This window comes from Lepisma saccharinum, chromosome 28 (assembly GCF_977018435.1).
Source record: "Lepisma saccharinum chromosome 28, izLepSacc3.1, whole genome shotgun sequence".
NCBI lineage: Eukaryota > Metazoa > Arthropoda > Insecta > Zygentoma > Lepismatidae > Lepisma > Lepisma saccharinum.
This window is the reverse complement of record NC_139256.1, coordinates 17,327,349-17,353,506: the sequence shown is the minus strand read 5'-3', so window position 1 is coordinate 17,353,506 and position 26,158 is coordinate 17,327,349. Positions and strand designations below refer to the sequence as shown.

The window sequence follows — 26,158 nt, the reverse complement described above, 5'->3', positions numbered from 1 at the left end:
TTTATCACCTCCCTTCTGCCTCGGTCACTTTCCTCTAGCACTGTCGCTGATATTACACACTACACAGGACAGGAGAGAGAGAGAGAGAGAGGCAAAAGCGGCTGCATTAATAGCAGTTGCTTTAACAACTATAGCAGAAAGCATCAACAGAATGGCTGGCATTGGTGTAATTTCATCGATGAAGCAATATTGCAACTTCCGAATCAATGAAGAAGCTTCACCTGCCGATACAATAAGTTTGTTTTTACACGAAATGCACTGTATAGAAATGTAAAAGCCAGCATTTATTCACTAACACAGAAGAGTTACATATGCTAGGACACATTATATTATTAACAACCCTCAAAGAGCAAACAATTGCTATAACTTGTTAAACATGTTTGTCATGTATCTTTTCAACCAACAGCATGTTAAGCATTCTAAAGGAGCTTCAATAGGGTATTAAATTTAACAGAGATGACCATAACTAAACTGACAACTCTCACAACTAATTTGCAAAGTAGCTGAACTCTTACATTCTTTGCTTGTGCTCAAAGAATAGGGACAGCAGCACCTGACAAAGGGGATAAAAAATATCTCAGGAGACAACCATGACGTCTTGTGCGCGGGTACACACAGATCAGCACATCCTGTATTTTTTCACTTCAGGAAGTTGAAACATTATATGTTGTTTGACTTCATGTCATTTGTAAAATACATGCAGATACATTAAGTGAATATATATATTGAATGAAGAATGGTTGGCAGCAATAAATTCAAACAAGACAAAAAAACATTTAAATCATTTTTATTTAATTCTTGCAGATTTATGTATTTCCATTTTATCTTTCACACTTGTGGATTAGAATGAACAAAGCAAACTTTCATTTCAACTGTAAACAAATCAATTTTAAAAAGTCCATGCAGTACAAGTAAAATGTAACGAAAATAAAAGGAACTTTTCAGGACATGAACATTTAAAAATAAATCCACTTTAAGAAAACTGTAAGCACTATGATTGCCAAGAAAATTATAATTGTCAAAAAGTAAATGTCACTAAAAGATCAGTTCCTAAAGAATGTGGAATGTGTGTGTTCTGTTTATTGAGCAACAATGGAGTTAAATTTGTTCTCGGAGGCAAAATAATAAGTAAAATATTTACTCTGTTTTAAGGACGACCTTTCTAAATTGTTGATTACATTTTAATTTGCCTTGTTACATGTATGTACTATGAACTTGATGTAATTTCTGAGTGGAAATTATGTTCATGTGACGTATGGGCATTTCTATCCAATTACAAGTTACTGTTTTCTTAATGTATTTGAATAAGAAAAATATTCTTAGTAACTTCATAGAAGTACAAAAGTTCCTTGTTATTATCTGACAACATGCGCTAATCCTGTTGTCATCATTTAGTGTCACAGATAAAATTTCGAGTTTAATTAATAACATCTGTACTTTTATTCCTTCAAGGTATAAGACAAAAAAAATACAGACTGCAAAAAAAGAAAAAGAAAATACTGTACAACGAGTCAAAAGATAAAAACAGTCAACAATCTTTGCATTTAAAGAAATGCACTGGAACCCAAACAATAAGGATTGTTTACATTCAGCATATTATCTTGAATTTCCCTTTCACTCTCTACACTTCTCATGGTATCCAATAAAACTGACACCTGTCATTTCACTCCATATTCCCACAGCCAGTTATCACGATGCTGCAGTTCCTAGCAATGCTGCTTTCTGTACAATTCACATCACTGTTTCAAACAGCTGAAGTCCACCATTTGGTCACACATTTTATTTAAATGCCTCCACCGGGACAGAACTTTGTTTATAAAGGTCTCTAAATGTTACCAAGGCATCTTTCAAGTTCCAATTAGTTTCAACCAAACATCTGCAAAAATGCAAAGGGAGAAATTAAGTTGACAATATGTTCACACTAAAGGTAAAGGTAAAAAAGGCAAAGTTTCCCGTGCCATATAGGCACATTTACGGGATGTAGGAGTCCACACTATATGAATATTTGTAAGAGATGAAACAAGGGAGCGGGGTCAGAGTCTGCTACAGATTGGAAGAAGACAGTGGCCTAAGGTACTAAAGCCATGTCTTTTGTTCTTTAGACTACATCAGACTATAGCCTAATGTAAGTCATCATCATCATCCTTCGCCATTTTCTGCCTCTGGCTTCTAATGTGTAAGTATTACATTGCAACTACTATATACAAGAATTTTGCTTTTGGACACAGGTATTTGCAGTGAAATTGAAAATACTTCACAGACACACAATAAACAATTAACGGCCAGATTGGATATATTAGAAATAATGAAACATTTTCAGGGTTCTCACAACATTTAATTCAATGCTTGTTGGCACCAGAGGTCAGCCAGAATGAAATGAAACACAAATGAGAATGACCACGTAACACTTGTACCACCTGAGAGTTTGTTACTTAACTATATCGATATTATAAAAACTGAATACATTCTATATATTTGTCTGGATATTGAATTAAGTTTTATAGCATTCCAGTCGTAAACTTTAATAACTGAAAAATTCTCTCTGGGGATCACAAGAGTAACATGGACATGGCAAGCATGACCAAAGAAACAAAAACCTGTGACATCAGCCCTTTTTTTCTGGACAGAAGGTTCTGGTACTTTTCAGGTTGGTTTGTGTGTTCACCATAATAACATACACACAGACTTTTCATTAAAATAAAATGTTGTTAGTTTTATTCTCACATATAAAAAGCTGCTGGTATTGCTTACCGACAGAAAAAAGCACTGCCTTTTCCTTTTATCTGATATTATTCACATTGTGTTTCCATCCTTGACAAAATGGGTGGAAAGAATCTATTTTTTAATGTGTTATTGTGTGGCACGTTTTACATTTTTCCCTCATGTTTAACATGTACAAGGGGTAGTCATAAAGTTTTAATTATCACCTCGAAAAAATAAAGTTATGTAATTATTTTTTTTGTGTGTTTGCAGGTACATGTCTGCAGTCCTGGTACACATTGAAATCCCCACACCACAGTACGGTAGCATGCCGCTAGAGGAGCCAAAACAAAATGACGCAGCTCATTGATAAAGTGGAGTACCGTGCGGTAATTCATTTTCTGCATTTGAAGGGAAACAACGCTGCAACAATCCATGCTGAGTTGGTGGAAGTGTACGGCTGCAATGCACCATCATATGACACAGTGGTTACGTGGCGCAGACGCTCCAGTGTGGTCAAACAAGTCTGAATGATGAACGAAGTGGCAGACCATCTCTCTGTGAAGAATCGGGAATCGCAAGAGAAGTGGAGGCCCTGGTGCTTGAAGACCGGCGTATCACAATCGAGGCGATAGTGGAGATAGTGTAAGTCATGGATCAGTTTTCAACATTTTGCATGACATTTTGAACATGACAAAATCGCCGCACGCTGGGTCCCGCGACTGCTCACACCCATTCACAAAGCCCGTTGAACCGAGGCAGCAGCGGAAATGTTGCAGCTGTGTCAGGCCAATCCAGATGACTTCTTCAGCTGCCTAATCACCATAGACGAGTGCTGGGTGTATCACTATGACCCCGAGACAAAGGAGCAAAGCAAGCAATGGAAACATGTGGATTCACCACTGCCGAAAAAGGCAAAGACCCAACCATGTGGATTCACCACTGCCGAAAAAGGTGAAGACCCAACCATCATCGGGCAAGGTGATGCTGAGTGTTTTTTTGGGACTGCCATGGTGTGGTGCTAACAGATTATGCTCGTAAAGGGCAAACCATCACAGGAGCATACTACCGAAATCTCCTGACGAGGTTATGGGAGGCTGTCAAGACGAAGCATCGCGGGAAGCTGTCCAAGGGGGTCTTTTTGCTCCACGACACCACCCCAGCTCATTCTGCACAGGACACAGTCACACATGCTGCTTCTTTGGGCTATCAAATTTTGCCTCACCCCCCATATTCTCCTGAGATGGCACCCAGTGACTTCTTCCTCTTTCCTCGGATGAAGAAACCATTGCGTGGCAGGCATTTCCAGAATGACGACATGGTGATTTTCAAGGTGGAACGTTTCCTGAACAGCCAAAATGCAGACTTCTACAACCAAGGTCTCTGCCAAATCATCCATCATTGGGAAAAATGCGTCGCATTAAAGGGTGAATATGTAGAGAAGGACTAACACCATCACCAAGTTTCATGGTTGCAGCTTGATTTTTTCGAGGTGATAATTAAAACTTTATGACTACCCCTCGTAAGAGCATGAACTATCCTGAACATGGTGTGAGAAGATATTCAAATTAATTCTTTTGTACATCTTATTACTACTTAGTAAGTGAAACTTACTTTTTGGCCCATTCTGGTTTCATAGTTGTTATTTCAGATAACACAGCCACCATCTTGTCCTCACTATCTATTGACTCCAGTGATTCTTCATCCGTCATATCCAGAGGTGGGAATGACATCTTAAAAGATATCATATTTCATAGGACTACATTTGAAAAATTACACATAAGTTACATACTTTCTATCTTCAATGCAATACATGTTAACTATAAGATAGTAAAAAATACTTGGAATAATCAAACCTTGTCCACAAATTATAAAAATTTTCTCATATGTCAAATGGAGAATATGTAAAACAAAATTTTACAAATTTTACAAATAAGTAAATTATGCCTTAACTAATACACTAACCTACCCCTTACCTGTATTTGTTGTTTACTAGCATTGGTCACGTGCAGTTCTTCATTAACAATGCAAAATTTTTTGCGAAATGGAACCACAGCAAACAGTCGGCTGAATGACCTAAGGGGACCATCCTTCTTCTCGTCATTGGAATCTCTCTCTCTGAACACGCCGCATGTAGACAGAACCATAACTTTGGGCTGCAAAAATAATTAGAAAGCACTCATTTAAACATTTACAATCAATCAACTGCTGGCAGTACCATATACATTAAGTATAGGACAGTACTATGTTACTATTGAGTGATATACGCAATTTCATGTTCTTGTGAAAAAAAGACAGATACAAATCATTATACTGAATTGAAGTACTCACTTATCTGTGAAACTGGTAATTATTATATTAATTTCAGTGACCATTGCCACCATCCTCTTGGGAACTTATTGTAGTGTTGCTTCGCAAGTTTGTGCTTACAATTATAACTCACAATTTCTACTTTCTCTTGGTAACTCATGTAATAACTTAATCTAGAATAATTTATCCATCTTCATACTCCCCTTTCAAGACAAAAACAAAGCAGTCATTGTCTGGTATAACAGATAAATGAAAATTTGCATACTTACTGTGAAGTGTATTAAATCAACAGAAAATGACGATGCATCATGTTCAGTCTTTGGCAGTGTTGCTAAAAAAGACACTATTTCACTTTTTCCTTGGCGAAGCAGTTTGTGGCATTTGGAATAATCTGAGGTCCTCAGGATGTTCCGGCTCTCCAACATGTAAGGTGTTAATTTGACGCTGAATGAAAAAATTAACAATTCAGTGTTCATCTAAATATGGTGAAACACAAATATTCTTATAAACGATTTTCAGACTAGGGCTATATTTTAAATTTGAGAGAAGATCATGTCTATTATTTATGAGCATGCACAGTATGTAAACAAAACTGTCATACTCTGTATCATCAGACCTAATGAAGTGGTGAGAAGGAACCAACATTCAAATTACTCACTTCATTCAATCACATCCACAATACTGCAATTAAACTAAAAAGTTGTTATATGCGGTAACTTTCTATTACAGTGGAACCTTGATAACTCGAACTTGAGGGGAAAAAGAAAAAATTGAGGTATCAAGGATTTCGACTTACCAAGGTTCGAGTTATTGAGGGCCAAAATCACTGACTTAGAGTTATATAGGTCTAAAGTTTACTGATCCTTCTGAACGTCAGCACTATTTTACCTGGCAAAATATCAGCATCATTTCAGAGTGGGAAAGTTCAAGTCCCGTCACAATTGTTGATCACCTGTCATTGCACATATGCACCCTACATTTCGAGGTCCGTGTGAGTAAAACTTCAAGTTATAGAAGTGATTAGAAGTTATTGAGCTCGAACGGCATCCCATAAACTACAAAAATTCATCTCATCAAGGTTTTATTCGAGTTGTTGAGGTAATATTAGTATTGAGTGTTATGGACAATTCAAGGGGATTACAAAAAATCGACTTATCTAGGAATTCGAGATGTTGAGGTTCAAGTTATCAAAGTTCCACTGTATTACCACAATTTCTCTCTATATTAATAATTTTTACACTAATGTGCGCCCCCAATAAGAAAAAGAGGATGCCTCTTTTTGAATATATTTTTATCTTTTTAAATCTGTGTTACATAGCATTGTCAAACCTTTCTGAAGAAACGGTAAGATGTGAAAGCTTCAGGAACAACAGTAAACATGTTCAACATTATTAGTTTTTATGCTGAAATATTGCATGTGACATTAGATACTAGAGTACTGCATTGGACCACTTTTACTCGCTCAAACTCAATCTAATCTCCCATGCTCGAGCGTGATTCGATCGAATATATAGAATATCAAATATAATAATCGTACAAATATGTGTAAAATTCGTGCTGGTAGTTTCAGCCCATAATCATCTATTCATTTTCATATATTGCTATGTTTTGGTAAGATAGGATAAATTACATTTTAACTTGAATGTGATGACTGTGTTCACTTTAGTTTCAATTTCACTGCTTCTTCACTTCATGAAGCATATTTGAAGGCCCAGTACCACAGACAAATTACGGTTATACGTGTACTAATGGGCTTCGAGCATACACCGATCATTTGCCTGTTCAAGCATTATTCGCTCAAGCGAAGAAACAGTTGATTCCCTAAGCCATCTAGCGTCATCCGTGCGAACTATTAGATGATCGAGCAAAAAAGCCTTGATGCAGCACACTATTAGACACGCTTTATTTATTTATTTATTTGTAATGATGATAATTTGAAAGACAAGAGCAAAGGCAAATGAATTGCCAAACCTGGAGCTAGCCAAATCCTGTCCTGCCAAGTATGTGGACGTTAACGAAAACATCGCTTCATCGTGATATGTGTCCAGCAAGTTTTTCCTATCGTCAGAGTCATATCTGTTGTAATAACCTTCCAGGAACTGTTCAACAATCTTCTTCCCCTTGTTTGACAACAGGAAGTGACTTTTGGATGGAGGAATTCCATTAGCTTCCACTGGAGGCAGACTGATCCCATCCTGGGCAAACAAAAACAGTGTATTCTACAAATGCATACATTTTTATGTACCAAATTAACAACATCTGGATTACACTCAAATAAGGAATGTTTCAGCATTATTTTCTGACAAAGTCTATAGTCGTTTTCACGTTCAGAAGACACAATGGCCTCTTATGGACAATGCTTTTCTTATGGGAAATACGAGCGCGCTGTTGTGAAATTTCTTGATTTACAAATTTAGCTTACGTAAAATCAGTACCTGCAGTTTTGCAGGAAATTTTGTAGAGAATACGATGGTGAGCACAAAAAAGTGGTAACTTGTTTACATATTTTTAGATAAATTAAAAATGCAAATTTTCTGTGAAAACAAAATTTTTACATTGTTTTCATTCCTAACGTTGAAAAATGCCGTAAAATTGAAGCATTCATTATGAAAAAAATTGACACGGTTTTCTTGTCATAGGTGATGGTGGTGCTCAGAATTTATCAATAATTTAAAGCATATTCACATTAAAAAATATTCAAATAAAGTATGTGGAGATTTTTTATATTTGTGCAGTAGAAAATGTCGTCGCTGGCAATTTTTTGTTCTGTAATTCCAAGTAAAAACTTCCAGCGACAAAGTTGTGAAGAAAATAATGAAATTATTTTTTATAACCACTCAAAGGTTCCCAGAAATATTACTTCCATGCATTTGGAGTTTCTTTTTAACCTGAACCGTGCACGAAGTAAGGGGACGTTGTCTGGCCATCTTGAGCCGACTCACCGCAGCATTCCGGCTAATCACCACTAAGTTTTCGAGTTGTTATTTTATTTCCATTCAGTAAAAATATTAACTTCATTCAGTTTGTTATAATAGAATTGCAATTACTTTAATTTAATAATTGACAATTATTTCCAATACTGATGTTGTGAACAACATTAGTGCTGTCGCAAATACACGTTGTTTTTGTTTACATTACTGTCGACATTAATACTGAAATGAAGATCACCTTTCAGTTTCCAACGTACACATAAATTCATAGACAATAATGAATTTATATATATATATATGTAACACATTACCATATCTCAATGTTATTCTATGAAATAATTACAGAGAAAGGCGAATGAATATTAAATGTGCCTGTGTATTAAATTAAATCTAATGGGAAAATGACATGCTAATGAACTGTAATGTTCACAGTATAATATTAATATTAATAATTACATATAATTATCATTTTATATAAAATACGTAACACCTACATTGTGAAGGAAGCTCATCATTTCCCAGCGACATGAGCTAGCGCTGTATTGGCAACACTGTACGGTTTCTCCATAAGCGCCGTTGTGTCTTCTGAACGTGAAAACGACACTAGTATTTTGTATCAACTAAAAGCTGCTCAGAATATGCTTTTACCTGTTAAAGCTTGGCTGGACCTTTGGCACTCGAAAGGGCGAATTTTTTCAAAATATCGTCTTCATTCGAAAAACCTCTTGGATATTTCAAAATATGAAAATTCTAAGGAATTCTAAGCATATGTAATTTTTCATATTTTGAAATATCCAAGAGGTTTTTCGAATGGAGAGGAAATTTGTAAAAATTGCCCATTCAGCTGTCAAAGGTCCATTCAAGCCTTAAAGTTCAGTAACAGACTAACAAACACAGTATGCAATAAAATATTAATTATTATTATTAAAGATAAAATACAAGATTCTATTGGTAAGATTTGAAATCTTAGTCTGCCCCCTCCCCTCTCGCTGATAAAATACTGTGGGCACCTTGATTCTATCCATACAAAATGTTACATCATACTAGCATGTGATGAACCTTTTACACATCAAAAGTTGTACCATATATAGTGGTGATCAACACTGACAGTGCATTACTATCCAACATAGCAGACTGCTTACCACCACTTAAAGTTTCAAACGATACTACTAATTACTTACCAATGACTTTATCCTAGGGAACCGCTGCCTCACTTCTCTGAAAAATAAATTAAGAGATCACACTTCAACAATTTCAAGTTGATTAATCATAGAACACTACCGTACGTAAAATTTATGAGTGGTGTGCCCTTCATTCCCTTTCCTACCTTCCACCTCTCACCTACACACCCCTCCACCTAGCAGTGCCTCAAGCAGTCTGTCGGAGTAAGGCAGCACTGTGGTAAGGAGGGTGCAAGCACTGATCGTCTTCACTTGGTTTGTTATGTAGTGCACTGTATGTCAATTTACGTAGCTCTAGTAAAACGATAAAAATCTTTCACGTAATTTTGACATTTGTAAATTCGATTTAGATAGATAGATTTTGAAAACAAAAGTTTAGAAGCATGCACTACTTTCTTGTAAGACTTTAAAATTACATTTGTTCCTTACAGCATTATGAATATTATTATTATTGTTTGAATTTTTGCCTTCATTCTTAATGTACGTATGGGCTCGTCAATCAAGACATTCTCTTAAAATATTCTATGTTTCATAAAACCATGTTTATACATTTTAAAATGAAGGATAAAACTCCAATATAAGGAAAATAAACAAAATAATGTTCACAAAGAATCATCATTTTTATTTCATGATGTAGAGGTTGTTTTGAAAATAGATTCCTTAATGTGCGTAAAATTTGCGTAGTGCTAGTTACACTGTAATATTGGAACACGGTAGTGTTCTAGGGTTAACTAACAAGTTATTCATGGTTTGCACAGTAAACACAGTTTAAGTATTGCATAGGTAAAGTTCCATATTTCCACGTTGCAGTGTTTATTCGTTGTTGTTCTGATTTCTGTTGTCTAGTGGGTGATGACTAGCTGTCTGCTGTGTTGACTGCTCTGTGCGGTATAGTTTGCATTCCATGGGTCAGTGATTGGAAGGGGGGAGGGGTTTGGTCAGGTCTGCAGTTATTCTTCCTATCTGGGATCTTGAGAAGAACAGAAGAGGGGCAGGTGGGGTGTGCATGTCTGTCTAAAAGTACTGTTGTTTTCTCCTGGAAAAAAGGTAAAGTCCCCACAGCGTAATCTTTCTTGAGAGATCATATCGATAGGAGGGGTTGCGACCTCTATAGCATGATACCATGAAGGCATATTTAGGGTATGTGGGGGTAAGGATTTCAACCACAGAGCACCCACCCTCGGAATCGAACCTGGGTCTCCCACATGGCAGTCAGATGCTCTACCGTCTACACCACCATGGAAAATAATGTAATGATCAAAGAAACACACTTAATCATCCAGTAGAAATCAACATTAAACTTAGCCAATGGAAAAGCACACCTCACCTGGAACTATGTACTTTGAAAGATGAAATGGGAAATGAAAAATAACCAAGGAACGCAAACCATACTGCAGGGAGCAGCACAACACTGCAGACACACCCTACTAATCATCACCCACCAGTGTTGCCAGATGACAGCAATCAGATCAACTGCCTGCCAAAAGTACAGCAGATGACTCAATCCGAGTGCTACCACCTCAAGTAGTAACCTTTATTAATGAAGGCAATGCACTCGAAATTCATCAGAAAACCCAGAAAAACTTCAACATGGAAATACAGAACTTAAACTATGGAATAAAACAAGTTAAGTTGTTCACTGTTCCACAAGTTCATTGTATTACCACAACTGACTTCTCCTATCTCATGGCTTCGTCGAGCATTTTCTGTCTTAACACAGTGGAATGATACAAAAATTATAACAATTGTTGTAAAAATATCCTCTAGCAGATTCATGAACCCAAAGTGATTACAATATTATTTTCTACAGACCCAATAATATAAAAATTAGAAACAAACAGAATATAAAAAATATAAATAAACAGAACAAAAACCATTGTATAAAAACAAGGAAATACTCCCTCTGTCCCATAATTATAGTCCGGTATGCCAAAATGGTAACTTTTTATTTATGTTCTTTTAAATACTTGATTGGCCAATTTGTACTGATCCTTGAGTAATAACGTTGTATGACTCATTCCCGTGTTTCGTTTTCTTCTTCTGTATACACAAATGTCACAGTTTGAATATCGGACAAGTATTTTGTGACAACAAACAAAAGTGTACAGGACAATAATTATGGGACAGAGGGAGTATTTCAACTATGGCAAATATGTTTTCTTGGAACCCTGAATGTATCATATATTTTCCCACATTATAATTAAAGGAAACAGACACAGACACTCTACATTAACATGCGCACAGATGGTATAATACAAATACCATGGAAATATATTTTACATAAATTTTCTACCTCTCTAAATAAATCACAAAATCAGAATGAAAGATGGAAGAACAATGCATTACACAGAATTCAAAATGCCATGAAGACTAAAAAACAAAGCTATAGATATAAAAGAGTGCAGAATCAATATGAATACTTATCCAGATATTGTTACAGAATTCATGAACTTTGCAGTATTAAAATTTGTCACAATAATTAGTATATACTTCAGAATACAAAGATCATTATGACTGTCACATCAATCTACCAAATTTTTAGTAAAAAATATTCCGATATGGGCATATTGGTGTATCTCTAAAATTATCAATATTTTAATTTAATATATCTATAAATAGCCTGCAATTATTTTGTTTTGTTATTATTTATATGAAAATATATTCTGGTTTTGTAAAGAAAAATCTGCATATGTATTGCAGTTACCATGTACAGTCAAGGGCACTTCTGGGTTGTAGCTAACCCAATGAAAGCAAATGGATTTGCTACAACCGAGAAGTGTCAGTGACTGTACAAACAGATTATAGGAGGTTAATGAACCTATTTCTAATTTAGTTATTTTACACTACTTTTCTATCACTTGGGTACATCACCACAACGAGGATGACTGATGAAACGGTGATGAACAAATACTCAGCCTGACAAGGGTTCAAGGATGGGACCTCAGAGTTCACAGCACATTATGCTGACCACTCCACCATACATGACACAACATTTACAACTTTATATCAGACTGGTAGAAAACCAGTACCGGCAAAGAATTCATATCCATAGGCAACAATAATAAGAAACAGTCTTTTAAAAGTCCAATTTAATAAACTATTTATAAAAATTTTGAATTTTCCACGATGTTATTGTATTATAGATAGTCAAGTCTTATATAAAACTATAAGTATTACCTTAATAGCATAATCCATTCATGGCTAGCTGAGATACTAGTGAATTGGATTTCTTTCCTAGAAATAAAGGCAGAATTCTCACCATCCTGGTAGATTCTGACCAGTCCCTTTAGGTAAATGCTGAGAGTAATTTTCTAACAAACGCACAGATACCACCATCTTTTCCCTCTACAGTTGCAGTTACCTCATGGTCAGGGCCCAGTAGTTGAGGAAATGTCTTCTTTTCTTTGTGAGGTAATAGACATATCCAAGGAAGGTATTTATCCATTTCACACGAAAGGGAGTCAGAATCCGTAACTTTTATTTTGCCTTTCTTGTCCAACTGTAAGAGTTTTACATTGCATCTAAAGATATCAGTTTGGCGGTTATGCGGAGATAGGTAATTAACTCTGATACACTTACTATTCGTCTGACTAGTGGCAAAATCGATCACTGAAAAAAACTTTCACGGAAAAATGAATAGTAAGTGTATCAGAGTTAATGTAAGAGTTTTATTCCTTGCTCTTTTGCAGCAATGTTAGTGAGAGAGTTAGCAGGGAGACAGTTCTACGAGGCCACTTGTTTCAATGCTCATCAAGATGCCTAAGGTTAAACCATCGAAGTCATGTTTCTTACGACAACTTGTATCCAATTTCGGGGACGATGTGTTTTCAACTGATGGAACAATCCTATTCTGTAAACTGTGTGAAACAAAAGTTTCTGCAGAAAAACAATTCCATGTGCAGCAGAACATAGGGTGTGAGAAACATTTGAGAGCCATGGGTGAAGGAGAGGAAAACAGCATCCCAGTTTCTTTTTCAACAAAGCTTGTCGGGTTCCTCAAAATGTTCTCCTTTCAACCAAGATCTCTGCAAAGCCTTTGTAAGTGTCAATATTCCATTATAGAAAGTGAATAATACTTCAATTTGATAGTTTCTACAAAAATACACTAACCAAAGTATTCCCGACGAATCTACACTCCGCAAGGGATATTTGGAACGCTGCTACACAGACATGGTAGAAAGAATTCGAACCTACGTAAAAAATAAAAAAAACTTTTCTTCTCTATAGACGAAACAACTGACGAGGAGGGCCGGTGTGTTGGAAATGTCATTGTGGGCACATTGGAAGAAGATATTCTGGGTAAAGTTTTTCTCCTTACATGTGAAATGTTGGAGAAAGTGAATCACCAAGCAATATGCAAACTCTTTGACAAGGCAATGTTTATGTTGTGGCTGCAAGGGATTAAACACGACAACGTGCTACTATTTGTCACTGATTGCGCACCATACATGGTGAAGGCAGGGAAGGCAATTAAATCATTTTACACTAAGATGATTCATGTCACATGTCTTACCCATGCCCTCCACCAAGTGAGTGCGGAAGTGCGCAAAAATTTTCCAACGGTAGACAAACTTGTTGCCAATGTGAAGAAAGTGTTCGTTAAATCTCACACTAGAGTTCAGTGCTTCCGGGAGCATGCCCCTGGTGTACCTTTGCCCACAGAACCCAATCTCACGCGATGGGGAACTTGGATAAGTGCCTGTACTTATAACTCTGATCACTTTGAAGTAGTGAAAGAAGTGATTGATGGCTTCGACAGGGAAAGCGTTGCTGCCATTGATATTTCACAGGACTTGCTGGCAGACCCTGAGGTGCGAGGCAGCCTTGCCTTCATCAAGAGCAATTATTCTACAAATGTCCTACAATCAGAAAATGAAAACTTTAACTTACTTTATATAGGCATTTCCATCTGAGTATTTGCTGCATAAGGGATTCCCATCAAGAATTAGTTCTTGAAGCAAAGTCAGTCCCTGGAGGATATCTAAAGAATTCATATCCTTCAGCTGAAAACAAAAAAAAATAATTAATATTATATCTCTGTAAATACACACTGTATGATTGGTTTAGTTTGATTTTGTGTTTTAAGTTTACTTTGTGCACAGTAAGGCTAATCGAGACTACACCTACAGTTTATAGTGGGATCCGAACCACTATGTGCCTCCACCGGGGCACCTTGGTTACAAGGCAACAACGCTACCACTGTATGAAAAATGTGCATTATCATGTTACATGAAAATTCTCACATTCAAATATGTTCAGGAAAATTTCTCATATATGTTATAGTCTGTCGATTGCCTTATTATTTGTTCTTGTTTTTCCAACTTCAGAAATACAACATGTAGTTTTCAGTTCAGTTAGGAGTGTTGTTTTCTCCACAAAGTGCTCAGGTTTCAATAATACCTTAACATTTAACACCAAAGATTGGGAGAAAAATGTCAGTGTCACATGTGTGATCCATCTAAAATAGGTTTATACATATACAGAAGTGAATAAAATAAAATTAATGTTAAGTACAACAAATTAATTCACTTGATTAACATGAAAAAGTAAAACACATTCAGTGGTTTTTTTTAATGTATTTTGTTGTTAATAATGATTAGAAAATTTACAGATACCAATCTAATACCAAATGGCAAACATTTCCTTCAAAATTTCTTTAATTAATATATGAACCATATTTCTGGGTGTGAGAAATTGCATTTAAAAAACCTGCATTCAGTTACAGACTAAGTATACAAATGTTATATATAAAAATAAGCCAATACAAAACCAATAGTCAATGCTGATACATAATCAATCAATCACTCTTACCCATATTTTTTTTAAAAATGACGCAATGAAAGAAGAATACACTTAATGACAAATGTTACTTATTTATTTGTAATTACAGTTTTCTATGGATTGTATTCCACGTACTTAAGTTTTTAAGAGATCGATGCATTTATAAAACATTATGAGCCAATAGAATTTTCGCAAATATCCAAACTTTATATTTAATAATTTCAGCTTACAATCAGGTGAATTTCTAAAAAAAAATTAAAGTAACACATAAGCAGTTACAGTTAATATTAACTTGATGAAATTATTACAGTTAGTATTCTGTAGGAAAGCACAGTTACAGTTAATATTAACTTACTGAAATTACTGCAGTTAATTTTCTGTAGGAAAGCAGAAATCTGTATTCTATAACCAAATAATAATAATAATCCGTTGCGCAACAGCCCATGAAGGGCCTAGGCATACCTACCGACTGCCGATCTCCCTCCCACGCTTTCCTTCGTCACCTCTAGATCTCCCTCCCACGCTTTCCTTCGTCACCTCTAAGCGTGGAGATCTTCAACCAGTATTGGAATAGTCGGGGGGTCAGCCCGACGTATCCCCAGCCGTTATAGTAGGTCTTCTCAACCGGATTACGCTCACTCACTCGGAGCTCCCCAATTTCCTCACGATGGTGGGTTGCCACCGGCCCTATACGCAGGTCGAATAAATTCCGACCAGAGCCGGAGTCGAACCTACGCCGTCCCGCAGCGAACGATCTCAAGACGAGTGAACGCCTTAACCCACTCGACTACGGAGGAGGACCTATAACCAAATACAATGTAAAATTTTACACTAAATATGAAATTGCAAAAACAATATCACGCAATAACACGAAGAAGCACTGATGAGTGCAAACTTCCAGTTTAATTAAAGCCTTACCAGGTTATTTTTCAAATTCAAATATTTGACACTGACGATTTTCTTCGTGAAAGAGCCAAAATGGTCTAATGTGTGTAGCTTGTTATCTGAGAGATCAAGGGCAACCAGTGTCAAAAATTTATAGAACACATCCTGCACAACTTTCTGTATGGTCAGAGATGGATATGCAATGTCTGTGAATGCTGCAAGAAGAAAAAGAGTAACATTGATGTTAATGTACATTGAATAATTATTATTATTTTTTTTTGGTGTGTGTGTGTGTGTGTGTGTAGGTTGTAGAATCAGAACAGCACTACATTTTAGAATTTTCTTATTCACTTTGGTGTATTGCAGGGGTCACAGGGGATCTCCAAATGGGATATTTTTGGGAAAATTTTTCTTCTTATGGTGTTTTTAGGGAAACGAATACATAAATTCCCTTCCCACAGAAGCACAACTATTTTAGGAATCCCATCCATCCCCACTATCTATGGTAAATAGATTTACTTCTATGAGGTTTTTTGTTGTTGTTGTTCTAGCACTGCACATCTGAGAAGTGCATACTTGAAACCCTTCTGTCCTGAGAAGCTTTCACATGAAAAGAAGTGTTGTTCGCTAAAGTTTAAATAATTACTAGACATGTATTTATTTTATTAAAATAAAACAATGAGAGCTCAGTACAAGAGGTGCATAAAAATGCCATTTTGGTGTTAAAGTGGTGAAAAAATAATATTGAAAAACTACACCCTACTCGTACGAATCACACATTTTGCAAAGAATTAATCAACATTCTGGGATTTTGCATACCTCACAGGATAATCCAGACTGTGGGAAGTGTAGTGTCAGTAAAGAACTTGCAAAAATGTCATGTTTCAGTGTTTATTTAACATTTTGCACTTGATTTTACATAATTTCAGGACAAAATATTGTAGGAAATGTACATCACATCTTTAAGAAACATTCAAAATGAACACTGTATTCTGTTCATGTCAAAAATGACTATGTACGTCCCTATTCATCAATTAAGACAGTAATTAGTAAAATTAAGGGCTCCTGAATTATTTCCATTTTACATTGGATCTAAGTAGCGAAAATTTGGATGAAGTTTTAACATTGAAGGCCAAAGACCCAAGTTTGATCACTCACTCAGCCTCAAATCTTCACTGACTTTTCAAGAGTTAAAATTTTGAATGACTGTTACATTTCAAATTGCTTTCCTGGCTAATCACAACAATTATGATGAATGGTGGTTAGTTGAAATGAATGACAGGACATTGGGACATGGCACAAATCACAAAGCACAGAAATATCGTGACAAAACAAACCACCTACCTTCATCCATGGCGAAATGTGACAAGTCCAGTAATTTCTTCTCTTGGTTGAACCTCAACTGAACGACTTTGCTAAGAACATCTTTCAAAAAGTAATATGTATACCTTGGAGGTCCGCATGGTTCCAATTTCACTATCCACTGAAAAAAAAAAGCACATCATTACGGCTACAAATCATTCTAGCACCATATATCAATAAGTTACATGAAATGGCCAAATAACAAGTTGCTTTTGACTGAGTAATCTTAACCTGCTGTTACTCGCAGGCAAGCGCTGTGCTCACTTCTAATTCGAGTTTCGTGGAAGCTTTGTTTCAGTTGTGTCAGAGGTGAGAGAAGAAGGGAGAAGGGAGCTACTGTATTTTCACCTGGTAATGAGTTACAATAAATTTTATTTGCTTCTTAAATAAAGGAAGTGAAGCATTAAAATGTGTAATATTCATGAACAATATGTATATATTGCACAAACTTCCTGATCAGAGTCAAATTTAGCAAACATAATCATTACAAATAAGAAGAGATGTGGGGTGAGCACCATGATCACCCGTGAGTAACAGCATGACAGATCCGACTGCGAGTAGCACCGGGTTAATATGGATAGAAGAGTAAGGTTCCATTTGTGTGTTTTTCAAGATAAGAATTGTATTTTTCTACATTGGATGGTGTGATATGAATATTTTTACGGATATCTAGAACTATTAAGTGTATCAATCTGAAACAGGTATACTTGGATGTGACTCAAACAATAATAATTGCATGACCTGACAAATGTTTGATTCAAGAAGCAATTTTTTAATACAAAAATACAAGAAAAATTGAGAAATTTCCTTCCAGACACATGTAAATCAATATTCAATCAGCTTCAAATTCTTGCAAAGAATGAAACTGTGTCCTTGTAAGTGATGGGTCTCAGGTTCGATCCCCAATGGAGGTACATTGCACAGTAATTTGGATCCAACTTTAAACTATAGGTCCAATCCCTATTAGCCTATCTATGCATAAAGTGGACTTCAAACGTTTCTCTCTCAGCATACATCACAGAGAAACATAATGTTTATATTTACGCAATATTACAAATTTCAAATGTATTAATTTTATCCACTACAGAAGTCATGCTTAGCATGATTTTATTCCAAAAAACATAGGAGAGAGAGAGAGAGACAAGGTAGAAGAGAGAGAAAGAAAGGAGAGAGAGAGAGAGAGGGGGGAATAGAAGGGGAGGAAGAAGAAGAAGAAGAAGTAGCTCTCTCTCTCTCTTTTTCCCCTTTCTCTCACTCTTTCTTTCTTTCACCCCTCCCACCCTCTTCTTCTTCTTTAAACAAGAAAGATGGAAGAAGAGAGAGAAGGGGAAAGAGAAAAAGAGGCGGTAAAGAAGAGCAAGAAGGAGAAGAAAGGCGAGCGAGCGAGCGAGAGAGAGAGAGAGAGAGAGAGAGAGAGAGAGAGAGAGAGAGAGAGAGAGAGAGAGAGAGAGAGAGGGGAGAGGGAGAGGGAGAGAGAGAGAGAGAGAGAGAGAGAGAGAAAATCATCCTTCCCCCTCTCTCTCTCAAGAAGAAAGGGGGAGGGGGGTGATGCAACTTACAGCAATGCCTTCAAGTGTTGTAATTTTATATCCTCTGTCTATGATAGCTCCAACAGCTGACACACAGTATATGTGGAAATATGAATCCGTTCCATGAACTCCATACTGAAAATAGAATTCAAAAACAAAATTAAAATTTCAAATTTATGAAATATTACAATTAATAGATTTTTTAATGTAAGATTTCACAAATAAAAATAGCAAAAATTTTAAAGTACATTTAAGTAAATCATAACAGAAAAAATTATGTTCTTAAGAGTAAATACAAAGTAGATGGGAATTCGACTTCCATTTACTCATTCCTTTGTGGATGATTTATTGTTAGGAAGAGGGACAAGCTCCCACTCTCTCGAAATGAAAGTCATTATTATTCATCTTCTTACTGACCCTATTGACTGTGAGCCGATTTTGGTCACCTAATCTGAAGCGTAGTTCTTACGGTATGAAATCACTATGCACTTGTTACCCACAGGAAAAAAAAGAAATAAGAAATACTGTGCACTACATCGTTAAGTTACATCTTCTGGCATATCCGTAGAGGAGCCATATTATGGGAGGGGTGGGATCCGTGAGGAGGGTAATTGGGGATACAGAGAACGGAACACCATGACAGCGCAAACCATTATTTAGCTTGTCTCGTTCTCTACCAAATTCTGAACATTGGAAAAAGAAATGTCATTTTAAAGTCATCATACAATTATCTATTTCACACAACTTACGACAACTGGGTAGAGATAGGGACATTTAGCTTCCTTATTGGTAACACTGGTAAATGTTCCTTGAATGGCATGCCTGTTCTATATGTCACATGTTGAATTCGTGTCTTGAAAATATTGTACAAAAGTAGGTAGATCACTTTTATAAACACTGAGGAGTGATCACTAGAGGCATGCATATTTCGTTTTTGACGAAAACACGAAATGTGAAATAACACATTGTGATGTTAATTTTTCATGTTTCTGAAAGTTGTGAGGTGCATTTTCCTACTCTGTTTTGTTACGAAATGATGCGAAATGAACTGCAAAATGCAAAATAGACTCTTAAACACGAATTTCACCGTTTATATACCGACGGGACACTTTTTGAAGTCTGAAGTATCCTGTGAGTTATGCAATTCACGGAAAATTGATTGATTTTTCTGTAAATATTTGAGAAGCAAAAATGGACCCCTTTATACAGGATTAAACTCAATATTCTGGTAATGATTTAATGTGCTATTAGAAGGGATATGTTTATTTTGTGTAGTAAGTGCAGTTTTTAAATCAAATTTGGGATTATATTAACATTTTTAAAACCAAAATGACATTTTATATACCACTCTTTCACTGTTATAACAGCAAAATTTCATTTTATTTACCGCTTTTGAACCCGAAATTGACTCTGTTTTTGTACCAAAATTTTGCTTTTTTATTTACCAAAAATATGTGCCTCTAGTGATCACCAATAATTCACAGTGCCTTCCCAATGGTAAAATGGTAAAATGCCTTGTAATTAAGGATTGCTGGGTTTGATACCCAGTAGAGGCACATAGTGGTTTGTATCCCATTTTAAACTGTAGGTCCAGTCCCGATTAGCTCAACTCGACGTAATCAATAACTCACATGCTAATTGAAGATTTGAAGTATTGTGGGTAAAGGGGATTGCCTTCCAACCTTCCTATTATCTGCTTATGCACGTATCACTCTCATGACAGAGCAGAACTGAACAAAACTGAATAGTTGTTAGCCTATGTGACATTTCACCCCACTGTGCATCCCTACTTGTCTGCCTTCCTCTGTTCTTCACTAAGATACAAAAGTTAAAATGTACACATACCGCAAATGGGATGAATTGAGATGGCTCCAGTGCTCTCAGAACTGATGATAGAACATATTCCTTCTCGTACTGGCCTCCACTGACTATCTGGAAAAATAAGTTTTGTCTTAAACTTATTTTTTAAAACAAGCATATCCATAGTTAATTAAATTAATCGATTTTACAGAAATTTCACAAAATATCATAATACCATTAACCCTTGTTTCCATGATAACCAAAAACTCAATATGCTGACCAAGGCAGAATTTATTTTACTTTAAAACATAAAACTAAACGTTACGTTTCAACCTTCTAGCAAGGTCTTCTTTATGGCTTGATAAACGATTACTCGCCAGATCCGATGCAGGGAACTCTGTTGTGGCTCAGTTTTAAACGGAATGGCGTTCGTACAATGAGAAAATGAAAGTCGCTGCTTCAGAACTACAGTTTACATGGAGGAAAATGAGTGATATGAAGGTCCCACAGGATTTGAGTTCGTTTTATCTGGTTGTGGTGAAGTGTGACAATGGATAGGAGTTCGGAAAGTGTTTTAATTTCTTCAAAGTGTCCTTGGTTGTTATCTTTCGTCAGTTTTGTTGAAGGAACACCAACCAAAAAGGTTTACGCCTGTCCTACTCCTGTTGAGTCACAGGAGTAGAAATATGTGTAGCTAATAATAGTGCCTCTAGTGTTATTACGCCAAGCTTCTATTAACGAGAGAAATGAATAAGAAGGAAAAGGTCAATAATAACAATGTGCAAAATGAACAAAATTATAAGGTAAGTTTGAATAAGTAACAAGTGCATATGTGTAGTGACTACAAATTATGAGGGTTCGTGGAACTCAAATCCAATTGGCCTATGTTATAATTAAGGCTCGGAAGTTGATGACAAAAAAATCTGAAAAAAATGGTAGTCGGTCAGCATCTGAAAATACAGTTGTTTCGCGTACATCAGATTATAATGTTTTTATATTGTGACTAAAACCTAAGATTAAAGCGATTATATTAGCCAACAAGGGATGCTGAAAGTAGGCTTGACACAAAGTATTTTAAGTGCTGGAGGAAAACAATTAATTATTTAATCCTGTGGTGTCTAGTGTGTTTGTGTTTATCTTGTGTAGTAGTTGTGATGTGCTTGTATGTGGGTTTGTCTTGTGTAGTAGCTGTGCTGTCTAGTGTGGTTGTGTTTATCTTGTGTAGTAGTTATGCTGTCTAATGTGTTTCTATTTGTCTTGTGTAGTATTGGTGGTGTGTATGTATGTGTCTTGTGTTGTAGTTGTGCTGTCTAGTATGTTTGTGTAGTAGTTGTGCTGTCTAGTATGTTTGTTTTGCGTAGTAGTTGTGCTGTCTAATTTGATTGTGTTTGTTTTGTGTAGTAGTTGTGGTGTGTTTGTGTTTATATTGTGTTATAGTTATGATGTGTTTGTGTGTGTCTTGTGTAGTAGTTGTGCTGTCTAATGTGTTTGTGTTTGTCTTCTGTAGTAGTTCCTCCATTCATATTGGGGGTTAGGTGTAGAGCTGACAACTCTGCACTGTAAAAAGCCATGTCAAGAATCAGCAATATAAGGCCATGGATGTTCCCAAGGTAAAATATTCCGGAGGTAAAATAGTCCCCCGTTCGGATCTCCGGGTGGGGACTACTTTGGGAGGTCCCTGGACTAAGGATAAGATCTATGTTAGGAATAAGGATATTAAATTAGGCACATGGAATGTTCTGAGCCTTTACGGCCTGGGGCATTTCAGTGTACAGTTAATGAGATAGTTAAGTATAAATTAGATGTAGTAGCTGTCCAGGAAGTTAGGTGGCCAGGAGAAGGGAATTGTAAAACTAAAAATTATACTTTTTTCTATGGTGGTACTGAAAATCATAATTTTGGAACAGGCTTTTTCATAAATAATAGAATTATCTCAGCTCTTAAAACAATAGAATTTATTAATGATAGGATATCATATGCAGTTTTACAGGGTAGGTGGTGTAAAATTATTTTAATAAACATACATGCACCAACGGAAGAAAAAGATGATAATACTAAAGATGATTTTTATACAGAGTTAGAACAGGTCTTTGATAAATTTTCTCAGTATGATATGAAAATTCTGTTAGGTGACTGTAATGCACAGATTGGCAAAGAAGAGACATTTAAACCCACGATTGGTAAAGAAAGTCTTCATGAATTAAGTAATGATAATGGTATAAGATTGATTACTTTTGCAACCTCAAAGAATTTAATTGTGAAAAGTACCACTTTTAAACATAAAGATATCCATAAATATACCTGGTCTTCTCCAGATGGTAAAACTCATAATCAGATAGATCATATTCTCATTGATAAGAGAAGGCATACTAGTATAATTGACGTTCGTACACATAGAGGTGCTGACTGTGCCAGTGACCATTATTTAGTAATTGCTAAATTAAGAGAAAGACTCTCAGTGATAAATCATAAGCAACAAAATCTAAAAGTTCTAAAATTTGATACAGGAAAGTTTACTGATGAAAGAATTAAGAAAGATTACCAAATTAAACTGTCAAATAGATTTGATGTTTTGCAGGATTTAAATAATGATGAAAATATAAATGAAACAGACGTAAATAAGAATTGGGAGCACATACGTAATGCAATAGAATCAGCAGCTAAAGAAAGTATAGGATACCATAAACCGAGAAAAAGTAAGCCATGGTTTGATAATGAATGTCATAATCTAATAGAAATAAGAAATCAGGCTAGACTTAGGTGGTTAAATAACTCTGATGATACAAATCTAAACAATTATAATAGAATAAAGCGAGAAGTTAACCACACGTTTAGAAGTAAAAAAAGAGATTACTTGAAAAGCAAAATTAACGAAATTGAAACAAACAGCAAAAATAAAAATATCAGAGATTTATATAAAGGTGTAAATGAGTTTAGAAAGGGGTGGCAACCTAAAGTAAACTTGATAAAAGATAAAGACGGCGATATTCTAAATAGATGGAAGAACTACTTTAATGACCTTTAAATGTCCATGTAGGAGATAAATCAGAAGTGAATGAAGTCCACACAGCAGAACCTTTAGTTCCAGAACCTAACTTGACTGAAGTTAAAGATGCTATTAAAAGGCTAAAGAATAACAAAGCACCTGGCATTGATTTAATACCAGCTGAGTTAATTAAATATGGTGGGAATTCATTAATATGTCAAATTCATACATTAATTTGTTTAATATGGAATAAAGAAGAAATCCCTCAACAGTGGAAAGAATCCATAATTGTTCCTGTGTTTAAAAAAGGTGATAAAATGAACTGCAATAATTACCGTGGAATTTCTCTACTCTCAACAACATATCAAATATTATCTAACATTCTTTTAACAAGACTAACCCCATATGCTAATGAAATTATAGGTGATTATCAATGTGGATTTAAACGTAACAGATCAACTACAGATCAAATTTTTCACATCAGACAGACACTTGAAAAAAAATGGGAATATAATCAAAATGTCCATCAGCTATTCATTGATTTCAAAAAAGAATATGATTCGGTCAAAAGAGATAAATTATATAATATATTAGTACAGTTTGGAATACCTAAGAAGCTTGTTAGTATGATAAAAATATGCACCAGTGAAACAGAAAGTAAAATTCGTGTGGGTATTAATATGTCTGACAAATTTACAATTCATGATGGGTTAAAAAAAGGAGATGCATTATCTCCATTGCTCTTTAATTTTGCCTTAGAATATGCTGTTAGGAAGGTAAACGAAACTAAAGAAGGACTAAAATTAAATGGTGTGACTCAGTTGTTAGCATATGCAGATGATGTAGACTTACTGGGGGATGATGTGAATACAATTAAGAATAATGCTAAAATATTTTTCAAAACTGCTAGAGAGATAGGTTTGGAAGTTAACAAAGAGAAAACTAAATATATGCTTACAGGCCGAAACCAAGTGTTAGGTAATAATCAAAATCTAATTATTGATAACAACTCGTTTGAAACAGTTTCCAAATTCAAATACTTAGGAGTAATATTAACAAATGAAAATTATATTAAAGAGGAAATAAAAAGTAGGCTTAATTCAGGAAATGCATGCTACTTCTCTCTTCATAAACTTTTGTCTTCTCGTTTAATATCTAAGAAACTAAAAGTTAAAATATACAAAACCGTAATTTTGCCTGTAGTATTATATGGGTGTGAAACTTGGTCCCTTACATTGAAAGAGGAACATAAATTGAGAGTATTTGAAAATAGGATCCTTAGGAAAATATTTGGACCTAAAAGGGATGAGGAGACAGGTGAGTGGAGAAGGTTACATAATTTAGAACTACATAATTTGTATTCATGTCCAGATATTATTAGAATAATTAAATCAAGAAGACTTAGGTGGGCAGGCCATGTGGCACGAATGGGAGAGGAAAGAAGAGTTTACAGGATTCTTGTTGGGAAACCTGATGGTAAGAGACCAGTAGGAAGGCCAAGACGAAGATGGAGGGACAACGTCGAGATGGACCTAAGGGAAATCGGTAGGGATGGAAAAGAGTACATAGATCTTGCTCAAGATAGGGACAGATGGGAGGCCTGTGTTGCTGCAGCCATGAACCTTCGGGTTTAAGAAGGCTAGAGAGTTAGTTAGTTAGTTAGCAAGGTCTTCTTGAGACTCTGTACAAAAAATTCAATTCAAAATAAAATAAATTCTGCCTTGGTCAGCATATTGAGTTTTTGACAAAATATCAAAATTTCTCATAAACTATCATTAATATTGTTGATGGTCTGAAAGTTCAGATTGTCTAATGATTTTACAAGTTGTACAATATGATGAGCAATGTGTTTAGAATATTAGAAATGAACGCGGAAGTAGTTTGAGGAAGCCATACAACTTCTTAACTTGAAAAAAGTGTGAAAATTTATGTCATGGAAAGTAGATTGCAATCATGTCAGGCAAGATGGGTTGGGTGTTTTTAACATTATAATTGTGCCCCTACATGCTTATGGTGTTACCATTTACACTTGTGAGTAGATTAGGATTGTTAGATTGGATTTCCTTGTGTCCAGTTTATTCAAACTCTGTTAAACCATGCTTAATAGTAGAATAGTTAACAAATCAATGAAAATTATACGTAAAGTTAAAAGTTTCTTCTTTGCATAATGTTTACAATTTGATTTTAACATGGTCCTGCCAGAGGCATTGTGCTGTGCATTCGTAATATTCTCATACCCCAACTCAACTCCTGATTGGTTGAGATCGGAGGTTGCTTTGAAATTCACATTATGGCTGTCAGAAGCCATTAGCAAAATATTCATGTGCATCAAAGAAATGATCTAAATTTACATCAGATATAGTATGCCATTGGATATTAATAATGGTAAATTTTGAATTGGTACAACCTGATATCATTATCTACTGGTGTTAACCCTAATATTGAGTTATAAAGCTGTGGAATGCAAATTTGCAAGTTGACACGCTACACATTGATATAATGTTATAAACTGTTAAGATAAAGAAAGAAGAGATGTGTGAGCACATACTGTCACTTTATTCCATCCAGAGTGTGCCTGACGTTGGTTGAAGGCACCACCCGAGACTGGCTTCCATTTTGGATCTGTGGTTGCAAGCTGGGTGCTTGAAAAGATAATTTCATACATAATACATTATTAAGGTAAACATTTATGCA

At 35.5% G+C, this 26,158-nt stretch overlaps 1 protein-coding gene across 3 annotated transcripts in view; it reads right to left on the bottom strand.

Moving 5' to 3' along the window:
• Positions 1-421: 421 nt before the first annotated feature.
• The window catches only part of LOC145980783 (nuclear RNA export factor 1-like), a 37,825-nt gene continuing 12,088 nt past the window's right edge, over positions 422-26,158 (bottom strand). For all 3 annotated transcript variants that reach the window (XM_083113864.1, XM_083113863.1, XM_083113865.1), the window contains exons 3-14: positions 26,013-26,106; positions 20,524-20,610; positions 18,709-18,813; positions 17,132-17,270; positions 15,821-16,002; positions 14,012-14,124; positions 9,122-9,158; positions 6,982-7,205; positions 5,280-5,454; positions 4,677-4,856; positions 4,315-4,433; positions 422-1,876 (exon numbers count right to left, since the gene is read on the bottom strand). In XM_083113864.1, coding sequence (XP_082969990.1) covers positions 1,780-1,876; positions 4,315-4,433; positions 4,677-4,856; positions 5,280-5,454; positions 6,982-7,205; positions 9,122-9,158; positions 14,012-14,124; positions 15,821-16,002; positions 17,132-17,270; positions 18,709-18,813; positions 20,524-20,610; positions 26,013-26,106 — 1,552 coding nt within the window. In that variant the 3' untranslated portion in view covers positions 422-1,779. The remainder of the gene's footprint in view (positions 1,877-4,314; positions 4,434-4,676; positions 4,857-5,279; positions 5,455-6,981; positions 7,206-9,121; positions 9,159-14,011; positions 14,125-15,820; positions 16,003-17,131; positions 17,271-18,708; positions 18,814-20,523; positions 20,611-26,012; positions 26,107-26,158) is intronic.